Source organism: Sturnus vulgaris, chromosome 6 (assembly GCF_052056855.1).
Source record: "Sturnus vulgaris isolate bStuVul1 chromosome 6, bStuVul1.hap1, whole genome shotgun sequence".
Taxonomy (NCBI): domain Eukaryota; kingdom Metazoa; phylum Chordata; class Aves; order Passeriformes; family Sturnidae; genus Sturnus; species Sturnus vulgaris.
This window is the reverse complement of record NC_142248.1, coordinates 11,482,221-11,507,657: the sequence shown is the minus strand read 5'-3', so window position 1 is coordinate 11,507,657 and position 25,437 is coordinate 11,482,221. Positions and strand designations below refer to the sequence as shown.

General features: G+C 43.0%; 3 protein-coding genes across 7 annotated transcripts in view; all 3 read right to left on the bottom strand.

Moving 5' to 3' along the window:
- Positions 1-527: 527 nt before the first annotated feature.
- On the bottom strand, positions 528-7,205 carry LOC106848987 (acyl-coenzyme A thioesterase 1-like). Its single transcript, XM_088166994.1, has 3 exons — positions 5,810-7,205; positions 4,288-4,490; positions 528-3,252 (listed from the first exon to the last, which is right to left on the bottom strand). The coding sequence occupies exons 1-3, from the start codon at positions 6,261-6,263 to the stop codon at positions 2,650-2,652; spliced, it is 1,260 nt and encodes a 419-aa protein (XP_088023120.1). The 5' UTR covers positions 6,264-7,205; the 3' UTR covers positions 528-2,649.
- Positions 7,206-7,343: 138 nt separating this feature from the next.
- JMJD7 (jumonji domain containing 7) lies at positions 7,344-16,002 on the bottom strand. Its single transcript, XM_014869264.2, has 8 exons — positions 15,907-16,002; positions 15,191-15,344; positions 14,039-14,292; positions 13,513-13,569; positions 13,003-13,098; positions 10,668-10,744; positions 9,433-9,592; positions 7,344-8,044 (listed from the first exon to the last, which is right to left on the bottom strand). The coding sequence occupies exons 1-8, from the start codon at positions 15,971-15,973 to the stop codon at positions 7,956-7,958; spliced, it is 954 nt and encodes a 317-aa protein (XP_014724750.2). The 5' UTR covers positions 15,974-16,002; the 3' UTR covers positions 7,344-7,955.
- A 78-nt stretch (positions 16,003-16,080) lies between these two features.
- Positions 16,081-25,437, bottom strand: part of MAPKBP1 (mitogen-activated protein kinase binding protein 1) — a 98,706-nt gene continuing 89,349 nt past the window's right edge. For all 5 annotated transcript variants that reach the window (XM_088166990.1, XM_088166992.1, XM_088166993.1 and 2 more), the window contains 2 exons: positions 22,161-22,246; positions 16,081-21,185 (listed from right to left, as the gene is read on the bottom strand). In XM_088166990.1, the coding sequence (XP_088023116.1) occupies positions 20,892-21,185; positions 22,161-22,246 (380 nt within the window). In that variant the 3' untranslated portion in view covers positions 16,081-20,891. The remainder of the gene's footprint in view (positions 21,186-22,160; positions 22,247-25,437) is intronic.

The window sequence follows — 25,437 nt, the reverse complement described above, 5'->3', positions numbered from 1 at the left end:
TGTTGTCTTGAAAAAACCCATGATCTTAGCCCTACTGGTCTAAATCATCTCTTCAGCAGAGAAACATTAAATAGTCAAAGTCATCAGCAAAATGCTGAAGAACATGCTTCAGAACAGGTACAAGTGTTTCACTAAATTAAGCCATTTCCAATTATTTTATATTAGCCTGACACAAGTTTCCCGTTTCTATTTCCTGAGGATAAGTTTCAAATTTGAGTTTAATTTTAAAAGTATTCCCAGTGCAATTGAGTTGCCTTGAATATTTTCCTGTATGTGGCACAGAGCTGCTCAGCTAAATCAGCTTTTTCAGTCTTTCTTGTCAGATGCCATCTAAGTGATAAATAAAGGGCTTTTAAGTGAGTAGCAAAGCTTTCATTCCAGGGCGACAAAGAGGTCCTATGTTTTGCTGTCATCGATGGAGTTACTAGTTAGTCCCTTCATCCTCTATTTTCAACACTTCTGTGAACCTGACTGCTGAATGTGACAACGAAACAATAGGATGAAAGCATCACTGACCACACTGTTAATTTACTGTTAGAAAGTATTTTTATTTGTGACGGTAGTTTCCTATAGATAACGTATTTTCTTGGAAGATCACAATTTTGTAATTCAAAGTATAGATCTGTCAACTGTCCATTGAAGGCTGGGAAAGCTGTTTCCCCTCAGAAGGGATTAGAATATATTGATATGAATTATCCCACAGGCTGGAAAACAACATACTGTTTTGTATAAACCTCACTGTGTTCAGTAAAAATAAAATAACAGAATTATTAATACCACAGAGAAACTCACAGCCTAAGGCCCTGAGTCTGAGGAAAATGTGGATCAGAAACCCAGGGTCTTTTGACTGCTTCAATAAAACAGAAAAATGAGGAAAAAGAAAATGTCCCTTACTCAGACGGAGCTGCTTAAGTGTGTTTGACTTTCCTTGTTGTTACGTGTTACTCTTCTGCCAGGTCCTACCCACTCCCTAAACACCTGGAACAATCACAGTCCATGCAGGACATAGGCACACAAGGGACAAACAGAAATCAAGAAAGAGACCAGTATGGGTGAGCAGGAGAGAGATGTCCCCACTCTAACTACTCACACCTTCAGCTACGTGGTACCCATCTACCAGTGTGAGGAACAGGGGGTTCAGGAAAACCAGAAGTACCTGAAGGGACAGTCTGTGTTGAGTATATTGTATGAGAGAGTCCCCTCTGAGGGCCACTGTGCTCATTTTGAGTAACCATTGCCGCCTGAAGCAAGAAAACTAAGGGCATGGTTCCTCCCTCAGCAGGATCCAGGCTCCTACAGAGCTTTTGTCTCAGCAGGAACTGGAAACCAAGAACTACACTGTCAAAGGCAAGATTTTTCTATCTCAGTGCAATGCAGAGACTTCCAGTTCCTGATTGCTTCTGTGGTCAGATTGTGAGTCTTGACTGCTCCAGGAGGGACAGTTTGGCCCATTGATGCTGTTTGATATGTAGCTGCTGTTTGCCACTAACCCACAAAAGCACAAGGTAGATTACAGCCCTCCTTGGCAGGTTTGGACACTGGTAAAGGGTAAGAAAATGCACATTCTTCCCAGAAGGTGAGGTCAGTCCTCTCATGAAGAGTGGCACTTTCTTAGCTGTCACTGAGCCCACAGCTGTCTGCTATAGTGGCAGGACCACTGAGGCAGCCCACTGCACTGGGCTCCTGGGAACTCAGCAGCAGTGGCTTTACTGTTCACCCCCAAAATGGAGACAAACTTTTGACCATATGAGAGCAATTACTTGGCACATCTGTATCACCCCCATGTTGAACACTGTGCAAAAACACAGACTCCATCATTTCTCTTCCCAGAAGAAGGTATGGACTCCTGCTCACAACCTCTGCAATCAGGTGAAGTAACAGCTTGTGGCTACACCAGGATTATTCCTTAATGTATTGACAGGTGTACAGGTGGTTGAAGGCTCCATTCAGATAATCTCAAAGCAAACTGTGCACACACAGATACACTGCACATTGCACTCACTGAGTGCAAAACTTTACCCTAATACGGAACTTCTATGGAGTCACCAGGAGATACAACCTAGGTAACCTGGGTAAGATTCACTTCTGGGATTTGAGGTACCAGAAAAAAAAATGTTATCACTGCACTTCAGATTAAGCCAGAAGAGTGCCTCTTCCCTTAGCTGAGATCAGAACTACTGCAAATTTTTACTATGAAATGGGAGAAAACAATATACCAGGAGGAAAGATGAGTGTACTAATGTGCTGTCCAAAAAAAATGCTGTTTATATCTAGGTTAGCTAAAGGCACAAGACTAAACCATTAAATGGAAAACTCCTCCTAGGAGAGTATTTCCTCTTATGAAAGGAGATGATTGCATATTGAGAGCAAAGATAGCTCAGCACAAATGCGATTTAGATGATGGGATGCTGGGTTGTTTTTAGATTACAGCACAGACCAGATGGTGCCAATCTACTGTGAAGGTAAGGCCAGAAGTCAACTGAAATTCAACTAAAAAATGGGAAATTATTTGGGGAATGAAAAGAAACAACTATGCAACAGTAGGGTTTAAAGGAAAGCAGTCCAGGAAACTTCTGGTGAGTTTCCAAGATCCAGTGAGTGCTGAAATACCAAGATCCAGTGAGTGCTGAAATACCATCCCAGCTTCCACTACAGCTTACAGTTAGGGATGTCTGAGTCCATCAGATGTTTCCAGAAAAAGGCCTGTATCCTGCGCCATGCATCTTCTTGTGCTTTAGCATGCTCCCTCCACTGCCCTCCCCAATGCACAAACATCCCGAGCACCCTGTGGATCGAAACCTTGCACAGAGGCAAGTATGGTGGCTCCAAGAGGTGCCCTGCTCCAGGATAGGAGTAAAACTCCACCTGCCGGCCGTGCTGCTGAAGGCGCTGAGCAGCATCCCGGCAATAGAGGTCACTTTTCCAGTTCATGTCATCCAGGCCAGACAAGAAGAGGAACTTGGCTAAGGACTTCTCCACAGGAATGCGACAATCCCAAGTTGCTGGGTCCATGTGATCATGTAAGACATCTGAAAAGTCTACTAGTCCAGACTCATCACTGATCTTCATCCTTCCCAAGTCATATGGGTGGACAGGAAGAGTGAAGCCATCCCCCTTCAGGGGAATGAAGGAATTAAAACTACTTCCAGATATGCTGACAGCTGCCTTGATGCCAGGTAGAAATGTGGCCATGGAAAGCGCTAGATCACCTCCTTTAGACAAGCCCAAAACACCAATCCCAGTATCTTTCACCTGAAACAGAATTATGAAAACAGTATTATTAACTTCTCTTTATTCCCTGAGCTGACTTAACCTCTTCAGTTCTTCTTTCTCACTCATCCAGCTATGACCACTCATATTCTGCCCCTTCCCTCTCTCTGTTCAGGTTATTATTACTCCCTCATCTATCCCTCTGCTGAGGGACTGTGAATTCTACAGCTCCTCAACATTTCTCCTCCTGTAGCACATTTGCCTCCTGGTGACCTGTATAGAAAAAGTGTCCTTGCTCCCTCCACATCCCAGTTCAGCCTGCTCTCAGTACGGTGTGTCCTACTGCTCCTCTCTCCAAGCCACTTTTTCCTGGGTTTACTTGCATTGGATTTCTTCATTGCAGCTTTTTCTATACTCTCTTACAGCTGACCTGTTATTTTCTGTTTTGTCTTGGAAGACATAATGTTCATTACACCTGAGGCCAAGTGAGCCCAATAGCATTTTAAATCATCTTATTTCTAGTGAAGGCCCTTCACATTGAATTCTGGATGTTTCAGTGCTCTCTGAGGAACAAGACAAACGGGCAAAGCTGAATTCTGTTCTCACACTGCCTACAATCCTGGCGTCCATGTGATAGAAAGTAAATAATTTTGCAAAACAAATACACATTAAGTAGCATTGCATTAAAATTTTAAATGCTACTTGATTTCTCTTGGTCACTTTTGAGTTAAGTATGATAATACATTGCTATAAAGCCTCTTTCTTGTCCCACACACTTGTTCAAATTCAGTCTCAGCTTCTTAAGATTTGTCACACCTCCAGTGCTACAGCTGTAAAGTATTCTGTTATTAGAGTGGTTTATTATTTTCCTGCAAAACTTACTCAGAATCAAAAGCCTGTAATATCTCAGAAACAGTAAAAACTCCAAAGGATTTTTTCCATTCTACAATCTTAAAAGATGCAAAACTAGTAAAAAAATTACTATTTCCTGCTTAAGCAATTTTGTACTTCTAGTCTAGGAACAGATTAGCAAACTGGAAAATAGTTTCAGGAAGAGAACCAGAATTTGTCTCTTACCTGCTGCTGCTTCCGCAAAAAATTCACAGCCTCCTCAAAATAGCTCAGTTCAAGAACCTCTGGCATAGCAGGGATATCTTCAAAGGACATGTAAGCAAGAGCCAGAGTCACAAAGCCTCTGCTAGCCAGGAGACTTGCTCTGTATTCAATAAGACCTCCTCCAGATCCATACAAATCAATAAGTCCAGGGAATGGGCCAGGTCCTGCAATGAAAGGAGAGTGTATACATAACCAAACAAAAAGTTCCTATGGGTGTCCCTTCGTGGTGCCCCCTCAGCACATGTCAAGAGAGTAGATATCAGAAGAAAATCATCCTCTGGAGCTTTCCAATGGTGGGTATCATTCTCAGGAATGCACAAAATGACTGTAACTACCTAAATTCACACATTTCTTTTCTCTCTTAGGAACTCATTATAGGAAGTTCACAGGTTGGACATCCTTCTCTCATGCTGAATTTCAGCTGGCATTGGCCTACAAGTCCTCAGGCCATTGAGGATCAATGAAGAAACAGTATTACTGCAGGAGTGGCTCTTCCTATGCTAGCAGTTATGCCATGGAGGGGATACTTGGGTTATGAAAGATACAAATGTCAGAACTGACCTGTGCCAATTCAAGCTTCAGTAAGATCTGAGTAACTATCCCTGAGCTCCTTAACCCTCCTGCAGCAATAGGACCTTCCTTTCCTGATGCTGGTCTGCCCATTCTCATAGCCAGATTTCCCTTACAAGATGTGGTGTTGCTGCAGCTGCAAAGGGCTGATTGTTAATTACAGAGCAAGATAGCAATGTTTAAGTGCCATTCAAGGAACAGAAACACTTCAGGCTTAAAGCAGCTTTGCACAGGATCCATTCGTAGCACTGTCTATGTACAGAGTTGTAAAATATAGCACCTGTTTAATTAAAGATCTTGCTTTTCCCATTTGTCTTCCATCTCCCTAAGTATCCCATGCAGTCCAGCTGCTCATTCAGGAAAAGGCATCTTTCTTTGGCTTTTCCTTAGCTAAAGAGAGACACAGAGAAACAGGTCCAGAACCTGAAGGAAGATCTGTAGCAGCTGCTGAGTTCTTCAGCCTAGGCTGGCTGCAGCCTGAATCCAGTGCTCCCACCATGCCTTGTCATTCTTTACTCCACAGCCAAAGCTGTCATACATCACAGCTCTGCCAAGGACCAGGGGCCTCTTTGTCCTGTCAGCTAAACAGAAAAGCTAAGAAATAAACACACTTTTGGACAAAGTTCTCACTGCAGGAGAGGTCAAGGCACTCAACTAGAACAACCAGGAGACAGTTTGTGTTATCACTGCTGCCCTCCCTGCACCGCCACACCCCTGCCTTGGCCCTTGCCCCGCCTGGGCAAGACCTGCTCCTCTTTGCTCTGCTGTGATGATCCAGGTACCTGGACCAGGCACAAGCACAGGAAGTGTTGGCTGAGCCTCTGCTCTGGGTTGCTGAGTGCATTCAGGGACCACGGGGCATAATACGTGCTGTCAGTCATACCTGAAAAACCAGAACGGAATTAAAACTCACCAGGAGGGAGGAAGAGGGTTGCTCTGAGACGACCTTCTCTGACCGAAATCCTCTTCACCCCCTCTCCTAAAAACCATCGTTCATGGGTGTATTTTCCCAGCAAGCGGCTCATGTCCCCGTGGCCCTCATACACTTCCAAGTCCACACAGAAAGGAGTCAGGACGTTCCTCTTTGCCAGCCGCTTATAGGGCGTTTTGGACTGCAGAGCCCAGAGCAGCCCCATCGGCTCCACTCCCAAATAGCTGCCCCCCAGCGCTGGGGAGCGGCTCAGGTCCAGCTCCCCGCTGCTCCCAGCCCTGTAGAGAGCGTGGGCTTGGAAGAGCTCCCCGCTCTCGTCCAGCAGGCTGGCTCGGAGGGTGACCGCCTGCTGCGGCTGCAGCCCGGCCACACGGATCTGCACAGGGTCATCGAACAGGCACCTGCGGGAGGGCAGGAGGGACAGCCGCGCCGCCATCGCAGCCCGGCCGCACCGAGAGCTGCTGCCCTTCCCTGGGGCCAGGCACGGGCACCCGCAACTGCGTGAGACACGAGCCGCAGCGACCTGTCCCTCCTCGGGACTAAAACCTCTGCTCAAAGTCCACGAGGGATCATCGTGACCACTTCCTTCAGTCGGCCGGCACAGGCTGCTGGGACACGTAGTTCAGAGCGCGCCTCCCTCCAGATTCTCCGGCTCGGGTGGCACGGGGACACCGGCCACTTGCCCGGGCACAAGCTGTCACTTGTTCTGGGCGAGCGCTGTCACTTCGGATTACAGAGAGAGAATAAATTTAAAACCTCAAAGGCAGCAAAAAGAGATACCCAAACTGCCGCGCCCCCCAGCTGCAGGAAATTCCAGATTTGACTGCAGAACTGGCTTGGGAGACTTTGCCAGGGCACAGTAAACACAAACGGGCTGGAAAGCCTAAGTAGCGTGGCATCTTAATCTAGCCACGAAACAAAGCCTGCTCTTGATCCCTCTCAAGCTTTCTGCAATTTTGGGTAAGCACCACGAGTTCAAATGAAACTTCATGCTATGTTTCTTCAAAAAAGCAAAAGAAACAGACAAAGTAGAACAATCACTGTATTTTTCTTCCCAATAATTAATTTCCCCATATTGATAATGTTTTTAATGAACTGTTTGAAGATTTGACAATAAACATCACCTTTAGGTTTCCATAAACAATACTACTACATTTTTGCAATGTCTGTGAATTTAACAGCCTTCTAGTCCTACCCTGGGGATCTCAGACTTGTGAGTAGTCTCATCCCATTCTGTGGAATACAAATAGGAATCGTGGCTGTTTGAACCAGGCTCCTGGTTAAAACAACTTGCCTGACCATGCACTAAGCAGCAATTAATGGCTGCTTATTATTCCTTAATAAAGGAGGGAAACAACCAATGAGTTTACAAGCTGCAGAATCACACCTCAGGCCATGAGGCCACAGATATGCAGATAAATTGCAGATCTGGCAGAGCAACTCTAAAACCATCCCTCAGGGTGCAAGAGAATGCAGCTACGTTTAAATACAACCGTGAAAAGAAACAAAAAGCAGCAATAAAAATGTGTTGCTTTTATTGGAAAATAGCCAACATTGACTTCTGCATGATGTCCTTCAGCCATTGTCTACTTCGAAAAAAAAATTAATACAGAAATAAGCTTTAAACGGACCTATTTATTGCAGAAGCTGTAGATTCTCACCATCAAAACACCATAGCCACTGAACTTAGAGAATTACAACAGGATAGACTTTTGCCTTAAGCAGAATGCATTGGCAACGTTGGACTGTTGCAGCCTGATGTATAGAGGAGATGCTTCCTTGTCCACTTGGGTTGTTATGAAAACAATCAGTAGATCTGAACAGTCAGGGCTTCTGTTTTGGGATTTTCAAAATCTGGATTGTCTCCCTTCACATTTTATTTTGCTCACCCGAAGTAACATGCAAAGGCCTAAAAATCCTATTATCAAAGTTCTACTTACAAGCCAAAAAATCTGGCTAATTGGTTTGGACTCAAAGAAAAATAGCCACGATGTGTTCAGCAGGCGTTGTTGACCATCATTTAATGTTCAGTTATTTTTGGGGGAATCATGTTTGTACTCCAGTCACAGATGCTGATGATTGTATCACATCAGAAACAGACATCACAAGCTCGAGTCTCCCACTTTTGCTACAGCATTTTCACAGTTTTTGTGAGACAATCTAGTAGTTGATAATAGCTGTACTTAATGTCATATTCCATGTCATACCAATAATTCACTGAGGAGACAAGAAAAGGGAAAACATTTCAAGGCTAGAATGTAATGATTTACAAATGTGTTCATAGACTGTTATACACAGTTCAGTTAGTACAGGCTTTTCCTTATTATTGACTGAACTTTGAAATGAGCAAAGCTTTGACTACAGACAAAAATAATGTAAGCAAACAACAGAGCTCTTCAACAGTGCTGCCAGTGCAACCAAGTCTTAACCCAAAGCAACTTCAGACTCTGCACTGGAGATTCACTGGAGCAGAAGACAGCAAAAAACCTTAGGAACAGTATGCTTCTATTTAGAGAAAAAGTACCAAATTGCAAAGTTTAATATCTGGATGGGAACCTCTCTTCCTGGGTAAAGGATGGCAAATTCACCACTACCTCACAGTGGTCACCAATCAGACAGTGCTTTAATTCTGCTTCTCTTGCTAATTTTGTGGTATGTCTCCTAGGAAAATGAAGCCAGGCACTGTATTGGACTAACGCTTCTTGGAGGAGGATATGCTCCAGCTTCAGACATTCACCAGACTAGACCCAGACAATATTGATTTTTCAAGTGCATACAGACTGTACTGCAGTTAACAGACTAAAGGACAAATAAACTCAAACTCTTGGTATTTCTGCAAAACAGAGGAAATAAAAAGTGGCCAGGGGCTTGCAGCTGGAAACAACTCCACTTTTTCAAAAAAAATCTTTAAGGACTGATGCAGCAGCACTGGGAAAAACAAATCAGAATTACTACTTTACTGCTAGATTGTCTTTTTCTCACAGAATCACAAGAACTGAAAAAAGGGCTTGCAATATTTGCCGTGTTACACAAATACTAATGTTACGCTGTTCAAAAGAACTTTTTTTCTTGAACAGCATAATCGGGATTATTCCACACAAAGGACAAGCAAAAATTCCAGAAAAAATCTCTTCTTCAAAACTTGCAAAACGTAACAATAATACTTTGCACCATCCCCACCCCTCCCTATGTACCAAATGAGCACTGACTGAAATTCTGGAATTCACTTGAGGAGAGAAAAAAAAAAAGGGAGATAAAGAGAGGATGATAAATCCTACAAAGAAAGTGATGACAAGACTTCTGGTAAGAGCAGGGGAACATTAACACAAACACAACCCTGTTAGGGAGGCAAGAGCCTGGGTCAGAGAAGATTTCAGCTCATATGAAAACAGACTATCTTCCATGTTGTGTTGGCAAAACTATGAATTATAAGCAAAACAGGCTGCAAGGAGGCTGCCCCATGGGATCTGTCAAGATTGTTATTCCCTTCTGCAGAGAGGCAGATAACAAAGGAAACTTTGATCCCACTGATGCTTTGCTGTGGAATATCCATCTGCACACCCACCACAGTTCAAAAACTTATCTGGAAATACTGTCCATTTTACCTGCAATACAGCCATGTGATTGCTGAACATGGTGGAACCAGAGAGAAGGCAGATATAACATCTCACCAGCTTTCACTGTACACTGCAAAGGTTTTGCCTGAGCATACTCTGGGTACAGTTCTAGATCTGGGTTCAAGGGGTCCAGAGGGATCCAGGGCACCTAAAGGCAAGAGTGTGTATATGTGTATATATGTATACTCACCCTGGCAAAAAATTCCAGCAAGCTTCCAGAAAAACAACTGAAAATCAAACTCACTAGGTTACAAAACATGTACTTTGTCTGGCAAAACATGTCCAGCTACACAGCTTTCCACATTCAGTGTGGAATAGGTCAAGGATGCAAAGATGTGCCTCCTTCAGTGACGCATTTCTGATCAGAGAAAAGGCAATAAACGTCATCCATGAAACTGCAGTCTCGTGGCATTCTTTCAGAACACCTCCAGCCCCTTAAGCTGCTTGTTCCTTTGACATTCAGTACTTAAACACTCTACCTGCACCACTCTTTTTAGAAATTCTTTTCTTCTTCTTTAGCTCTCTGGTGTAATACTTCTCCCAGCAGCTACAACACCCCTCCTTGCTGGGAAGTCCCTCTTGCCTGCATAAATTCTTTCTCTGCCCTACAGAATTATAAACCTCAGCATTCCAACCTTGCTGCATTACAGGAATGAGATTCCATGAGAACCACTCTGGAAACTGAACAAGCCCCAGTTCAAGTTCTGTTATACATTACTCACACTTTGCAGATGCAAAAGGCAAGGGATTAATATTCTGCTGAGGTTTGTAAAGTGCCTCCAGATCTAAACACTTTAATCAAATAAATGTTGCTACTATAAGAAAATACAACTTATTCATTCAGACAGGTATGTTTTATTGCACTGGGTGATACAACTGTGGACCTAGGTAGAAGGTCAAAAGAAAGTGAATGTAGAGGGATCTATTTCAGGCATAATTAAATCAATTCCTTTATTGTTGATGCATTCAAAAGCTCTTTAGTGGATCTATTCAAGTCTGGTGCAAGGCAACACTATGATATTAATGGTTTCAGGTGTGTAGTAAAAGATTTTTCTGGAAGCTGAGTATCCTTTGCAAACAGCAAAATACAAGTGAAACATCTGGGCATTCTCTTCCCAGTAAAAAAGGATTTCTAAATATCCATCAATATGCTTAGTTTGAGGGCTCAGCAATGCGTCAAATTCTCCTTACTGTATTAACTGCATTCTTTATAAACTTTTTACCTTCTCTGTGGTCTTCTCATCCACAATTTCAAATGAACCATCTTCTGATACGTGATAGGTTGCTGGCTGATAGAGCTCTGGAACCAGAGAAAGAATTAAATTACGCAATTCAGAGACCTAATTGCAGTGCATGTCACACTTTCACCAAGAAAAATTAAGTCAAAACCATTTTCAATTTCCTGTACTCACTATCCTTCCCTTTTTCATTTCAAATTTTATGCAGTTTCTTAATATACCTTTTTTTCCAGTCAGTCTGAATAATACTTATTCTCCTCCAAGCCCATTTGTATCCCAGTCATATTTTGTTGCAGTAACTGTCTTCTTTCCTTTTCAGAAGTCATAAATGCACCCCTGACTTACACATCATTCTATAGTTGGGTGTTTCATCTTAGGTCAGTCTACCAAATAGGCACTCACAGGAGTTATTAGTGGCTTGTAGCCAGCCTTTCATTTCTAATTTTAATTGACAGGGCTCATCAATTGCTCCAGATACTGCTGTTTGCTTTTCTTTCATTGCTTCAGCACATGTGGTTTTCTAAGCCCTCCCTTGAGACAATTTCTCTCCATTAATTAACCTAATGCTCAAAAAGATAGAATTCTCTTTTTGCTACACACTGTGGAATGGAAGCATTATCTCTGTTCTGTGCTTTAACAGTAACTTGTTTAACAAAGTAGGACTCCTACAACACACATATATTTCATACATTCACATACAACACCACCTGTCCAAGAAAGGCTGAGGAAATGGGGTTGCTCAGCCTGGAAAAGAGAGGGTGCTAGGGAAAACTCATTTTGGCCTCCCAGTACCTAAAAGGGGCTTATAAGAAAGACAGAGAAGGACTTCTTACCAAGACCAGGACAAAGGGTTAATGGTATCAAACTGAGACAGCATAGATTTAGTTTATATAAAAGGAAGAATTTTTTAACAATGAGGCACTGGAACAAGTTCCCCAAAGAAGTTGTGGATGCCCTGTCCCTGGAAGTGCTCAAGGTCAGGCTGGATGGAGCTTTGAGTAATTTGGTCTATTGAATGGCAGGGGCATTGACTCAATGATCTTCAAGATCCCTTTTAACCCAAACCATTCTGTGATCCTATGAATTCAAGGTTGTAAACAAAATTAAAACATTAAAAAAAATATAGCAGCACACATCTAGCCAAAATTATATTTGTATCATAGCACTCTGCATTCACTTAGTCTGATGGTTTGAAAGCCAAGGAATGGCAAAATTAAGTCTTATGAGGCATAAAGTTAAGCTGTTCATCTTCTAGGTGACACTGCAATAGTAACTACTGCTGTGCACATAAGAAAGCAACATAAAGAAACAGAAAACCAGCAGTGTGAAGCAATGCTGCCATAAGAACCTCTTTCTTCATTTCTCAGTTGTCAGAGATTCAGTTAGTAGCTTGAATATTTCATTAAAATTCAACTAAATTTTTTGCTTCCTGGCTTTCTTTTTTTTCCTAGAGAAAAGCAGGTAGTCAGAATCCAAACAAGTAAAACATCAAAGATGACATGCTACAACACTGACAAAATACTTAAATAATTTAAATATTCTAAAGTTGAAGAGACTGCCATGAGTATCACAGGATCAATTAGGCTGGAAAAGATATGAAGAGATGAGATCTGGGATCACCTGAGATCATCATGTCCAAGCTATGACTGAACACCACCTTACCAACTAAACCATGGCACTAAGTGCCATATCCAGTCTTTTCCTTAATCACCTCCAGGCACATCCCCCTGGGCAGTCCATTTCAATATGTAATCACCCTTTATGGGAAGAAATTCCTCCCAGTGTCCAATCTAAACCTCCCCTGGGCACAGCTTGAGACCATTATCTCTCCTTCTGTCACTGGTTGCCTGGGAAAAGAGCCTGACCCCCATCTGGGTATAACCTCCTTTCAGGGAGTTCTAGAGAGTGATAAGTTCTCCCCTGAGTCTCCTTTTCTTCAGGCTAAAAAACCCCCAGCTCCCTCAGCTGCTCCTCATAGGAACTACCCTGTGGAACCTTCACCACCTTTAATGTCCCTCTCTTGACTCACTTCAGTATCTAAATGTCCTACCTGAATTGAGTGGCCCAGAACTGGGCACACGACTCAAGATGTGAATTAATGAGCTCATTACTCTACTGGACTGGAAAACCTGGCCTCAGAATAACATTTGTATTACAAACTACCTTCAGCATGAAATAGAAGAAATTTCTGTTCACACTGGAAAGTGTAACACTGCATAAAGATCAAAATGTTACCACAGCTTCCTTTTTTTCCACCTTTCAGTGTTTTAGTCTATCCTCCTTTCAATCTTCAGACACACTGCACACCAAAATGATGTACCATAAGGGATGAAGGGACGGTCACTTGGTGGATGCAGTAGAAAATATTTCTCTCCAGATACCACACAGTACAAGTTCTCATAATGGTCTTTATGTACTAGGATTGAGAAAAAAAAAAAAAAGAAATGTGGAGAAAGACAGAAAATCATAGCTATTTACTTCTCTGCAGCAGAAACTACAGTAAACTGAAAGTATCAGCTTTCCTTATTATTATCAGACTGCTTCTCCCTCTTGCAACCAGTGGGAAAGTCACAATATCAAGCTGTAGCAAATGCATTCAATGAAACAAATTGCCAGTGCCTTGCCTGACACAATGCCAAGTAGATGCACCCAGAGACACAGCAGCAGAAAGCTGCAGAAGGGCAGAATAAAGAATGCAAAAAAAGCATGTTAAAATAGAACTGCCTTGTCAGAAAAACCACACCATTCTTCTGAGCCACTAACTCAAAACAAGCCAGCTTAAACTTGCGCTGAAATCACCAGAAGATTTACAGTGACATAGGATACGTACAAGATGTCACAGCAGCTGACTCCCCAAGCCAGAAATTCACAGCATCAGGCTTCTTCCCTGTATGGTTAGGGAAAAGAGATATGACAACAACAACAACAAGAAATGTCGTTTTTAAAAGCATTTTAAATAATTTTCTGCCAATTTCTGCCTTATCACTTCCTTTATAACTATAACAGATTTCATTGCAATTAGTACTCTGTGAACAATCTCCTTCTACACTGCAAACACTGAGCCAGAACATGACTCCAGATCAGAGAGAAGCCACTCGATGTAAAGAAGGGTTAAATGACATTTTTCCAATTGTAAGGGTCCCAGTACACAACAGAGATACTGATTCCAGAGTAATTCAACCTCAAAACTTGGATTACTCTGTTAGGTATTTTACCACTTCTGCTTTCTAAGAGGATGAAACCAAACTGAGCTGTGGCATTCAGAAAGAGAAGAAATCACCATGTAGTACCTAGTGTGATTGTTTGAAAGCTCCATGCAAAATATTTACTGAATATGAGAGAAATAGAGGGTTTACCCAGTGCCTCACTCATCCATGGTATGTCAGGCTGCACATCACAGACAAGTTCAGGAAACTCCTCAGTGAGGTTTGAACACTGCTTCTGCACATAGAATACGTTGGGAGAGGTCACTTTCTTCTCCACAATATCCAAAAAGTCCATGAAAGGCATCTGGCGTTCCTCTGGCATGACAAAACGGTCCTGGAACACTGCATCTGCATAACCATTTGGTGTCACTGCCACACTTACCACCTTGGGACCCACCACCTCCCTGCAAAACAAAGGTTTATATCCAGGCCTGCAATTAGCTCTTATATTACATACTGGTTATTTTTAAAACATGCTTCAAGGGCAGCAAAAATAAAATGCCTATCTTTCCATGGATGGGTCTCTAGATCAGATTTTTTGCTGGCTGGTAAGGACTCTGTCATTCTGCTTCAATTGCTCCCTGCAGTCAAGGCAACTCTAGTTTCTTTTTCCTTTCTGAATTCTCTCCTAACAGGACAGTTCACAAAGGAGCTCCCTTTTCCTCCATGTAGACAGAGGGTCCTTCCTCTTCAGCCACTTCTTTTCACCAATCATGGCAGCATTTGATATTATTGTGGCCATTCAAATCAGTCAAATCCAAAGGCTCACATGCTCAAAAGCAACTGAGTAGGGAGAAGGGGTGGACAGAAACTGATAGATATACACCCATGAGGCTAACAGTCCCTAGTTCCATAAGATACTTAGCTTTAAGCCCCATAGAATTAGATCAGACCCATATATTTTAGGTCTAACCATAAATCTTCTCTTAAAGGAGGACTTTTCTTTAAAATTTAAATCATTGTTAAAATGCTCATCATTTAGTTTTTTGAAGAAAACAAGGTGTGCTCAGTCACAAACAAGTCAGCCTGTTCTTATAGTGTTGCAGCCCCACTCCAGTTGGGTGCGCCTGAGTCTGTTGGATGCACACAGGCAAAACACCCACCCTCCTGGCTGCATCAGAACTGGGAGGGCAGTATGTGTGCAAGGAAGACACACCTGACCTTGGGACGACTGAACACCTTCATATAGAACCAGGAAGGAATTCGAGCTAATCTTACAAATAAACGCAAAGATTAACCAAGGGGTTTTTAGTGAGGTCACCTGAAATTGAACACCAGTCCTGCTCCACAGCTCGCTCATACCTCAGGTACGCTGAGGTCCATTTCTTCAGAGCCGGCCAGTGGCTGATGGCGTTGCGAATTATGCAGGGTTTATTTGGACTCACCCACTCTCGATAAAACTCCAGTGGGGACGGAGGCCTATCGAGATAAGGTACGGACTCCGGCCAGCCCAGCTCTGTCCAGGCAGACAACAAACAATGTTACTCAGCATCTCGGGACAAGCATCCCTGCCCGCACACAGGCCTCAGGTGCCCCCCAGGCATCCCGAATCCCTCTGTTAAAACCCAGTGTTAGGGGGGTTTCAGAGACACATGGAAACCTCAGGCCAGAGCCTGAGGATAAAGGGATGAGGGGCCTGTGCTACAGGAAGTGCATCTCCCATACAGAGGCGACACCACAGGGTGATTTTTTGGAAGCTGGAATAGTGCTTTGTTTTGCTGCTTTATACACAGAGAAACAACCATTAAAGGGCCGATTTCTCGAGTTTCGCTTTTCTTTTTGCGGCGGCCTTTCTGCTTCACCTTGACCTCGGAACCCTCACGCCGGCAGCACAGCGGGTGCCGCTGATGGCCCCACGCCGCTGCCGCTCGCAGCACCGGGCGGGCCGGGCCCCGGGGCGGCGGCGGGGCCGGCCCAGCACCACTGCCCGGCCCGGGCGGGGTCACCGCGGCCTTCCCCCCGGCCGGGCGGGGTCACCGCGGCCTCCCCCCCGGCCCTCTCCGCGCCCCGGCTCTCACCGCGGGCCTCCCGCGGGAAGGCGGCCAGGCAGCCCCTCACGGCCCGCAGCGCCGCGCCCTCCGCCATGCACGGCCCGGCCCCGGAGGAGGCGGCCCCGGCCCGGCCCCGCCGCGCTTCCCGCCCCTATCCCCGCCCACCCCTTCCTCGCCCGGAACACCAAGCGCGGGCGCAGCTCGGTAACAAATGGTCACGTTTTTATTGAAACAGTTTAAGACACGAAGTACAAATGGATACAGAGTTAAAAACAGCTCCCTGGGGAGCCTCACAGTGCAAAAAAAAAAAAAAAAAAAAAAAAAAAAACCAAACAAAAAAAAAAAAAACCACCAAAAAAACAAAAAAAAAACCAAAAAAAACCAAAAAAAACAAAACAAACAAAAAATAAACAACAAAAAAATTAAAACCCGACAAACGGAATTTTAAATTCTTTTCCCAAATAATAATAATAATAAAAAAAACAAGTATTACTTGACCTAAAGCCAAAGGTATAAAAACACGCGTTTATAAATAAAGCGGGAAGGGATTTCTGTTCGTGTTGTGAAGGAGTGAAGGAGCAGGGCAGTGCAGAAGGGGGAGCAGGGGTAGCTGGGGGTGCCCGCCCGGAGCCGGCGCGCAGGAAGGACGCGCGGGGCGGTCGCGGCTGGTTCGGAACGCGGCTGGTTCGGAACGCGGCTGGTTCGGAACGCGGCTGCCCCGCGAGTGACCCCTGTGACACGAACACGGCCCCAGCCGCCCCGTGTCCTTCACAAGCACCGTCTGACACAGGGGACACGCCCGACTTACCCAGAGAAGGAAGCACCTGCTCTCTCGGGGCGCTCGAGAAGACCTGTCTGCCATTTCAATGAGGTTTTTGTCATTTAGTGTCCTGGATGCTACACATCCAAGGGGCTGGGGGGAAGACACTGTATACATGCATGAATTTACCAAGGGTGTTTAAATACCTGCATTTCTTTTTTTTTTTTTTTTCCCCTTATATATAATTATATACATATACGTTCTTTTTAAAAAATTAAGTTGGTATGTTTCTACTCCCAAAAAGAAACGTCCCAATTCCTCTGAGTCGTGACGAAGTCTGCAAAACGGGAAGGCTGGGGAGGGGGCTGCTGTAAGGCCATGCCCCAGTCATCACCTGGGAGGTCGAATGGAAAGGAGAGGAAAACCTGAGAGAGGAGGTGGAAGAAAGGCGGATTTCCATACACACAGCTCCTGGGTGCTGCTGAGGGATGGGGAGGAGGAAGGTGTTACCTGTCTGCAGCAGGAATATAACAGTTTGCTGCCCTTTCAGGTTGCAGCCCTTCCTACTGTCCCAGTTCAAGAGAGCCCTTAAACAAACTGAGGGGTTCCACAGGCAAAGCAGCACTATTTACAAGATGGAAAAGAAACCTAAAACTTCTCATTTTGACCAGGAATGTTAGGTTGAAGGAGGGAAAATACATGTAAAGAGGATCGGTAGGTCCAAATTATTTTTTCAGGCTTTATGTTAAACAAATAATACAGGTATCTTGCTGTGCCTATGCTAACACCCACACAAACCAGTAAGAGGGCTCACAAGCCATTAAGAGGAATAGACTCAAATTTATTACCTCCTCCAACAAGCCTCCTCACTTCCCAGGCAGTTACCATTCATTATTTCTCTACCTGGTCCGATGGACAGCCTGCAGTGAAACATGTTCACAAGGTGCAAATGCAATGCATTTATGCTCTTTCTGTTCTGTAAACTAGAGGTTTTAGGAATATTTCCTACTGCCAGCAATAGGAAGTTAGCAGGGAAGAATTAGTTGGATCAGTCTTAAATTATAAAGAGCAACACTATCTCCTCACTCCTCTCAGCAACAAACTTGTGGCACCAGCATCTCCTTTACTGGGCTTCTTCTAATCAACTCAAAACATCAAAGCCTTAAACAAGCAGCTCATGACTTTGCCATTTAAGAAAAAAAATAGTTGCTTAGAGAACAGCAAAAGAAGAAGCAAGAGGCTCAATAGAACATACTAAAAACAAACTCCTTCCAATTCATCCTTCAAATACAGATCACCATCTCCAATTCCTATATCTACTTTCCTGAAGCCTTTTGGTATTGTATCATTCACAGGTATTGGCCAAATGGAGTTCTCCAGACCAACACTATCTCTACTTCTACTCTGTTTTCCTGAGTGCCCTACATATACTATTCTAAATTTATTTTAAACTACACAACCATTCTCCAACTGATCTACTTGCCCAACACTTTTCTCACCATCATTCTGATCAGATTTTACCTCTAGTTTTCGGTATGCAGCCACGAACCCAAGTAAAATCCATTCCAGGAAACAAAACCCTCTCTGATCAGCTTAAAAATCAGATTTACTTCACACAATTTATTTCCAAGGAGCTTTGTTTCATACCTCCATGCCAGCTTTGCTGGTTGTTGCCCTTCATCTTTATGGTAATTTCATTCTTGCCACTTGGCTCTTCTGTATCATCTCTGACCTTTTTGTCACTACCTCAATGTTTAAATAATAAAATGGTATAAAATTGCACAAGGAAGTAATATAAAGGACCCTCAAACCATTATCAACAGTACCAAAATATACCTGGGTTCAAGGGACTGCTATTTTTCCTGAGTGTTTTGTGGCCCCAGTAGAGCATGAAATTTCCTGTATACTAGGACATATGTTCACAGTCTGAAAGTGGAGGAACCGGTCATCTCAAAAGCAAGCTTGACCCACTAACTAACTCCCATCACAGACCCAACACGACTGTTATCACACATTCCACTCACGGCATCTCCAGCTCATCTTTTCACTCAGAGAAACTGCCAGAAATTTCCTCTCTGGCTTCCAATTTGCCTTCCTTTGCAAAACCTGTCTGTGCAAGAGAAGCTGCCCATGGGACCAAGCACACCAGCTGCTTCAGCACAATATAGTGCAGAGACAGGACTAGAAAATAACCTCTTTAAAGTTTCAGTACAAGCCCATGGAAGGAAAGGTTAGCAAGGACACGTGAAACATGATTAAGCAGATTTCAATTACAGGCAGAGCTGGAAAGTTCTCAAAGTGTTTCCCATACTGCCATGTCCTGAAGCACTTGACAATGATCAGGCAGCAAACCTGTAAGGAGAGAGACAGAACTGCAGATTATTTAGCCCTAGAGTTACTCAGGAGAAACAGGTTGTCCTATGCCAGTCTGGCCAGACCAGTAGAAAAAAGTCTGCACTGCAGATCTGCAGTGACAGAAAGACAGAGAAGTCAACAGACCACACTTCCAAATGCCACAGGGTTTCAGAGAGGCAGCAGCCAGGACAGTAAAGAAAACTGCCTCCACCCTGTAACCTCTGTGACCAAGTGATGCAGTCTGGCTGCCTCTGACTGACTTCCACAGATGCTAAAAGTCTCTCACCAAATTCTTGTTGCTTGCATCAGTTTTATGAACTGGGATTACACTGCTCTGCCTTAAAATAAATGCAAGACAGACTGGAGATGGAAGAAATAAAACACTTTGTGTATTTGCCCCTGCTGTTGAAAGGAGTGGGAATAAGGGGGAAGGTGCTGAAGAATCTCATTGGTTTAAATTTTTTTTCTTAGCTTATATCATTAACCTAAAAAATATCACTGGATAATTTTAAGCCACAAAAGACACAAGTTAGCATGGGTTTAGAGAAGCTCCACAAGGCAAAAAGAATATTGCACATACAAATGCAAGAAGACAAGATTCTGTTTCTTAGACCAGAAATTAATGAAAACCAAAGAGGTGAGAAGTAGGGGAAATGGTGTTAATCACACCCCAAAATATCTCATTTGAAGTTATTAGGAAATAATTTTCTGAGGGGATTTGAAATAGCTTTACAAAAGGTAAGAGAATACTAGCTTTGCTGGGCTGTAAATATTCCATTTTCATGTCAAGGCAAGGAGAAAACATTTTCCTATCACAGTGAAATGAATGAATGACACAGATGAGCTGTGGCACTGAAGATCTCTCAAAACCAGAGTTACACTGTAAGAGATGGAAACCAGCTATTCAGTGTCACTTCTCCACAAATAAATCATAAAAACATCAAAGTCAATATCCAATTCCTAATCATGAAAAGTGGCTGAAACAAACTTCTGTATTGTATCTAAATCCAATTTTTAAAATGTCTGCAGAAAACCTGGCCTGAAGTATCAATGTAACATCAAATTCCAGATTAAAAATACCACTTATGAATTCATAAAGAAATCTCCAAAGCATGGCCCAAGGGATACAGGGTCTTTCCCTGGAGGTGAATGCAGATAAAATTCAGTGTGGGGACTATCTTGACACAATAGGAAAGCAGACAGGGTTGTCATAACAACAGCAGGATTACTGCAGGGAACAAAACTAAGGCAGGAAAAGCAAGAACAGCAAGACAAGATCTAAGCAAAGAACAGTTCATTAATTGCACAGACACTCCAGCCTGTCTCCCTGTTAGGGATTTATAATACAGAGATTGTTTCTCGCTGGGATATGGCAAAGGGATTGACAGTTTTTTTAAAGGACAAAGATAACAGCCACAAACGTGGCATAGAGCAACAGTCAAGAGAAATAAATTAATAAATAAACCCATAAAAAGTCTGATTCTTGATTCTCATGAAGTCTCGGAGAGGAAGGGATTGGCTTCACATGGACTCCTTTGCTTTTAGTCAGCAGTTCAGAATTTCTCGGATAAACTGGATTTTCTTTGTATTTTTAGGTGTCAAACATCCTGACCTCCTGGCTATGAAGAAATTTCAAGACAATTTCTCCAAACTCCTCTTTCAAGACTTTGTTTAGAGACAGGAAGTTGAAGACAGTTGGGAAACAAATATTAAAACTGTGGCCAGCACATTGCTAGGAATTGGAACAAGTCAGTTGTTGGAGCCTGAGGAAATCAATTCATAAAGGTATCCCCACCAGCCCTAGACCAGCTGATGGTAGCATTGGTCTGAAGCTCTCTGTGGTCCTCTTCTTGTGACTATTTCTGTGTATTCACAAACACCTGAAAGCCACCCTTCTTTAGAGCTTTTTGTCCATGCGTCGTTCCACAGCTTGCAGCAATAGCTCCGAGTACTGTTCCAACAAAGCTAGTGTCTGCTCATCTCCCAAACTCTTGGGACTTGGTAGATTGGCACCACATCCCTCATTCAGTGGGCTAGTGTTATCCTGTGGCTTCACCAGTACCTCCTTATCTTTTGGAAGCTCTTCTGCATCCTTCAGAGAGTCCAATTCTTTCTTCATTGAGGAGAAGGTTTCTGTCAGGAGGCCTGCTATTTTATCTTTGTCAGTAGAAGATTCTGTATCGTTTAGTACCTGAAAACAAAGAGGAGAGGAAAAAATAGAATGTATTGGGGTTTAGGTAGAGCACCAAGCAAGCAATTTTAGGCCTTTAGGGAAGTGAAGCCATGAAGATTTCAGACCAATCAAGTCTACTTTTCTTCAATATTTGAGACTGCCCATTTAGACATATAGCAGGACATGCATCCAATACTTCCTTGTTGCACAAAATCGAGAAGCATTACTCCAATAGGACAGAGATGGGAAACACATTTTTGGGTAGTGTTCCCCTTATAGTGGGCTTAAGGAGGTACTGTGTTTCCCAGCTGCAGCACAGGGCCACAGTCTCCTGTCCCTCCTGTCTGCCAAATGCAGCTGGTCCCAGGAACAGAGCAAGGTCAGAGACCTAATGCAAGTGCTGTGGCCAGAGCTGCACCATCAAAGTCTCGCATTCACTGCAGGAGACGTGACAGATCAGTGCTAAGCAAAGAAATAAAGAGCTGCTCTATTGCTCTGCATGGAACTCTGGGCTGGTGGTGAGAGGGACAGGCGAATGGCTGCACGCCCTTCTCACAGCTGGATTCCCATGGTATCTAACATTTACTAATCCTTTTCCCAGGCATCAAAGACAAAAAACAGATGGGGATAATAAAAGCTCAAAGCTCCTATAATATTTCATATCCTTGAAACACTGCATCACCATTAATTAATTCCCTAATACCCTTTTGAAAAAGAGCATACTGTTATCTTCAGTTTACAGGCTAAGCAGCCTGAAAACTTAATTGATTTGCTCAGAGTACCATAGGAAACCATTGGAATATCCAAGAGCTGGAAATCAGGAGCTCCTGCATGGCTGCTTCAAGTCAAAGGTGCAGCCAAGTAGAGAGCCAGGCAGCTTGTATCACAGTCCAGAGAACACCCTGAGGCAGCAAGCACTTACATTGTGTGTAAGATGCCTGTGGGCTGTGAAGCCCAGCCAGAGCCCATGTGTGAGGTCACTCAGCCACTCACCCTGTGGTAAAGGTGAAGGGCTCTGCGCATGCTGTCCTGGAGCTCGGACACCACGTGCTCACACTGCTCTATGCTGATGCCCGATTCTAGAGGGAGGAAAACAAAAAGGCACAAGTTAAGGCACAGACACTCCACTATCCACAACTTCATCGTTTGGTTTTTCAATGCATATCTGAAAGATCACACACGCACACAACTTGTCATTCAAATTTTAGGGCTGGTTTGAGCAAATTATTAAATAGGCACATTCTGCATGAGCTTTCCTTCATACTAACTAAATATGCTGCTTGCTTCAAACACTCCTATTTTTCCAGTCTTTAGACTCTCCAAAGTCAGCAATGTTTTTCCTCACATTGCTCATTTTTGTTACAGTCACGGATAGTCAGAGATTACCCATGTGATTTCCAATTACAATTAAAGCCATGTTTGTGTGAGGGCTTCCAGTGGCAAGAGGGACAGATCCAAGGAACCTCTAATTTAGCTTCTACCTAGTTAGAAATCTGCAAGCTCCCTCTCATGCATCCTTCTGCACAGTGTATTACTGAAGCACAGAGGATGATGGATTATACTGAATTATTGAAGTGTTCTGTAGTGAGAACTGAGGTCCAGAGGAGTTACGACAAGCAAACTCAGTCATGACAGAATTGCATTGCTGAGCAACCCATGACATACACTGCTGATATATCATAATTTAGAACTGAAAAACAAAAGCAAGCAACTGAAGGACAGCTTCTTCTGCCTGTCCACACAAGGTATTATCTCCAAAACATGAGTTGAAGACTTGCAATCTTTATACAATAAACACTTTCATGAGTTAGACACAAACCATGAACAAAGACATAGACACTCAAACATAATCTTCGATTTGCAAAGGCCTGGACAAAGTACATTCAACTTTCTTTAGTTACCCAACCCCAAAACTTTGTCACATTAGCACTGCAATTCCTGCAATTTTAAGAAGCCATCTTTGAACAGACTGGAGAGGACCTGAGGTAATTTTATGAATACATCTAGATAATGAATAAACAAATACAGCTAGAAAAACATCTACTTATACACAAACAAATACATATACAAAGAGCAAAGGGGCATGAACAAATCCTTCCATCTGCATTCTTTGATCCTAAATCACCCGTGGAGTGTGAGCACAGTGGGCTCAAAGTGCAATCCAAGATTCTTGCTTTCTGTCCCTCTCCTTTCCTCTTTATGTTTGAAACCCAGCTGTTTCTTCTCATGATTGTTTCTGGGTTTCTCCTCTGATCATTGTTTGTATGCTGGTCTCCAGCTCTGGGAGGTGCCAGTCATGAGAAAAGCATTTATATTAGGTTTTGTGACCTAAGCAACAGGCATTTTCTGCCTCTTTGGTGTGCAGAGCAGTGCTCTTCAGAAACTAGCATAGAATATTAAACACAGCAACAGTATTAAGCACATCTACAGCATTTTAACTGTAGATGACAAAATGCTGTAACAAGAACAATTAGGCCTCTTTATTTGCAGCTGTTATACAAGCAGGAAATAGAAGGACAGAAAAATTAAGTGGAAACCCAAAGTAACAGTGCAAGTCAGAAGCAGAAAAAGTTTCTATCAACCCTACAGTTTTAATTTAAACTGCCACATTATGATTTCCAGACGCCACAATAAGTTGTTCACAGCAATAGCCAACTTGGATCTAAACAGCTTTTCTATCATCTATGACTAAAAATTTGGGAAATGTGGTCTGCAAGAAGCTTAAGGCTGACAGTTGCCTATTGAGAAAAAAAAACATTGTGATCCACAGTGCTATATAGCTCTAACTGACTAAAGGATGCTGTTAAATACTCTGTCAGAGTGTGCTATGTCTTGGGAGTTGTTTAAAAAAAAATCCTTGCTTTTTCTCTGTGCTACCTGTGTTAATTCTGCAAACTGACCAAAAACCTTTTGCTATGTAGTCTGATTTGCAAATCTAGAAGAGAAAACTCAGCCTAAAGAGTATAGACAACTACAATTCTGCTGTAGAATGTGATTCCACAGCTTCAGGCTGCATCTGGTGCTGGAAGAAACCTGACCTCTGTAGGCCGAGGGTCAGAAAATTTCAGAGGCACTCACTGTTCTTCAGAGAAGCTATAGTATGATAGCTGCAGGTCCCTTAGACAAAACATCACATTTCCTGTTTTACCTAAGAGTGCTTCAATCTGAAGGTGTTTGATCCCTCTAGAAATGCAGAAAGAAAAATAACAGTGCTTCAAAACCAAATTAAACCTTCTGCAATGCTTTGGTGCAGAAATATTGTGCTTAACCATTCCAGTGAACGGTGCAACAGCCTGGCACCACAGAAGGTGATTGATCACCAGATTACAGAGCTATCCCTTCTCAGATATGAGTAAGAACAACATAACAAAAGGGATAAAAAAATTGTATAGCCCCTTAAGGTACAAGCTATCAGTACAGTGGTTAACATGCAGCTTTCTAAAGCACAACTCATAAAAGTGTATTTCCTTTCAGATTGTGACACAAAAGAAAATCTTCAGAGATGATGTGGAACAAAACAGTGCCACAGACTCTGCCACTGGAGGTTTTTCTGCCTTGGAGGGCAGGATTTCTGCTTCAATTTGAACTTATCTGCTAGTTTTCATTTGATTGAATTACCTTAAACTGAGACCTGTAATAGATCTTAGAGCTGTTTTCAGCAGGTGAAAGTTTTTCATCTTGTACCTTTTTTCTCCAAGCTAGAGAAGATTCAAAAATTAACTCACATTTTTTATGTTCAAATCCTGCACATGCACTGCATATTCAGTTTGCAGACATCCTCAAAGCAGAGCGATAACAGCACAAAGACCTGCTTGCTCTCACAGGTAGCTACAGAAAGGAGCTCACCTTTATGAGTTTTATCTCATGGGAGAAAATTGTATGCAAACCCTTCTGGACCCTACACACTTGCATATTAACAAAGGAAAGTTTAGCTGCCTAGCATAACTTTACTGTCAATATTATCTGTGCTTGATTGGTTCTGATAGCACATGTTGGCCTGCACCTTCATTTGCTGGCTAAACATGCTCCAAAAGGAGGGTGGGGGATGTGACCCACACACTCCAGGGGATTCTCAGCATATCATCTATTAGCATTGGCCACAAAGAGGTTTGAACCCCTAGAGGTAATTGAACAAAAAGCTAAATCACTAAAATTGTGACAGTTCTGAGGTCTACAAAACAATCAGCTAAGAAGGACTGTCAGACATAAGACCCAGAGGAAATGGAAACTAAAGACTGAGAAAAAGATGTTAGATTGAAGAAGTGTCTCA

Excerpts from the sequence above, each read along its gene's own strand:
- LOC106848987 (XM_088166994.1), bottom strand. The coding sequence starts at position 6,263 with ATGGCGGCGCGGCTGTCCCTCCTGCCCTCCCGCAGGTGCCTGTTCGAT. Across the intron at positions 4,491-5,809 it reads AACCCTCTTCCTCCCTCCTG|GACCTGGCCCATTCCCTGGA; the intron begins GTGAGTTTTAAT and ends CTTTCATTGCAG. Across the intron at positions 3,253-4,287 it reads TTTTGCGGAAGCAGCAGCAG|GTGAAAGATACTGGGATTGG; the intron begins GTAAGAGACAAA and ends ATTCTGTTTCAG.
- JMJD7 (XM_014869264.2), bottom strand. The coding sequence starts at position 15,973 with ATGGCGGAGGGCGCGGCGCTGCGGGCCGTGAGGGGCTGCCTGGCCGCC. Across the intron at positions 15,345-15,906 it reads CTTCCCGCGGGAGGCCCGCG|AGCTGGGCTGGCCGGAGTCC; the intron begins GTGAGAGCCGGG and ends CTGCCTGGACAG. Across the intron at positions 13,570-14,038 it reads ATGGATGAGTGAGGCACTGG|GGAAGAAGCCTGATGCTGTG; the intron begins GTAAACCCTCTA and ends CTAACCATACAG.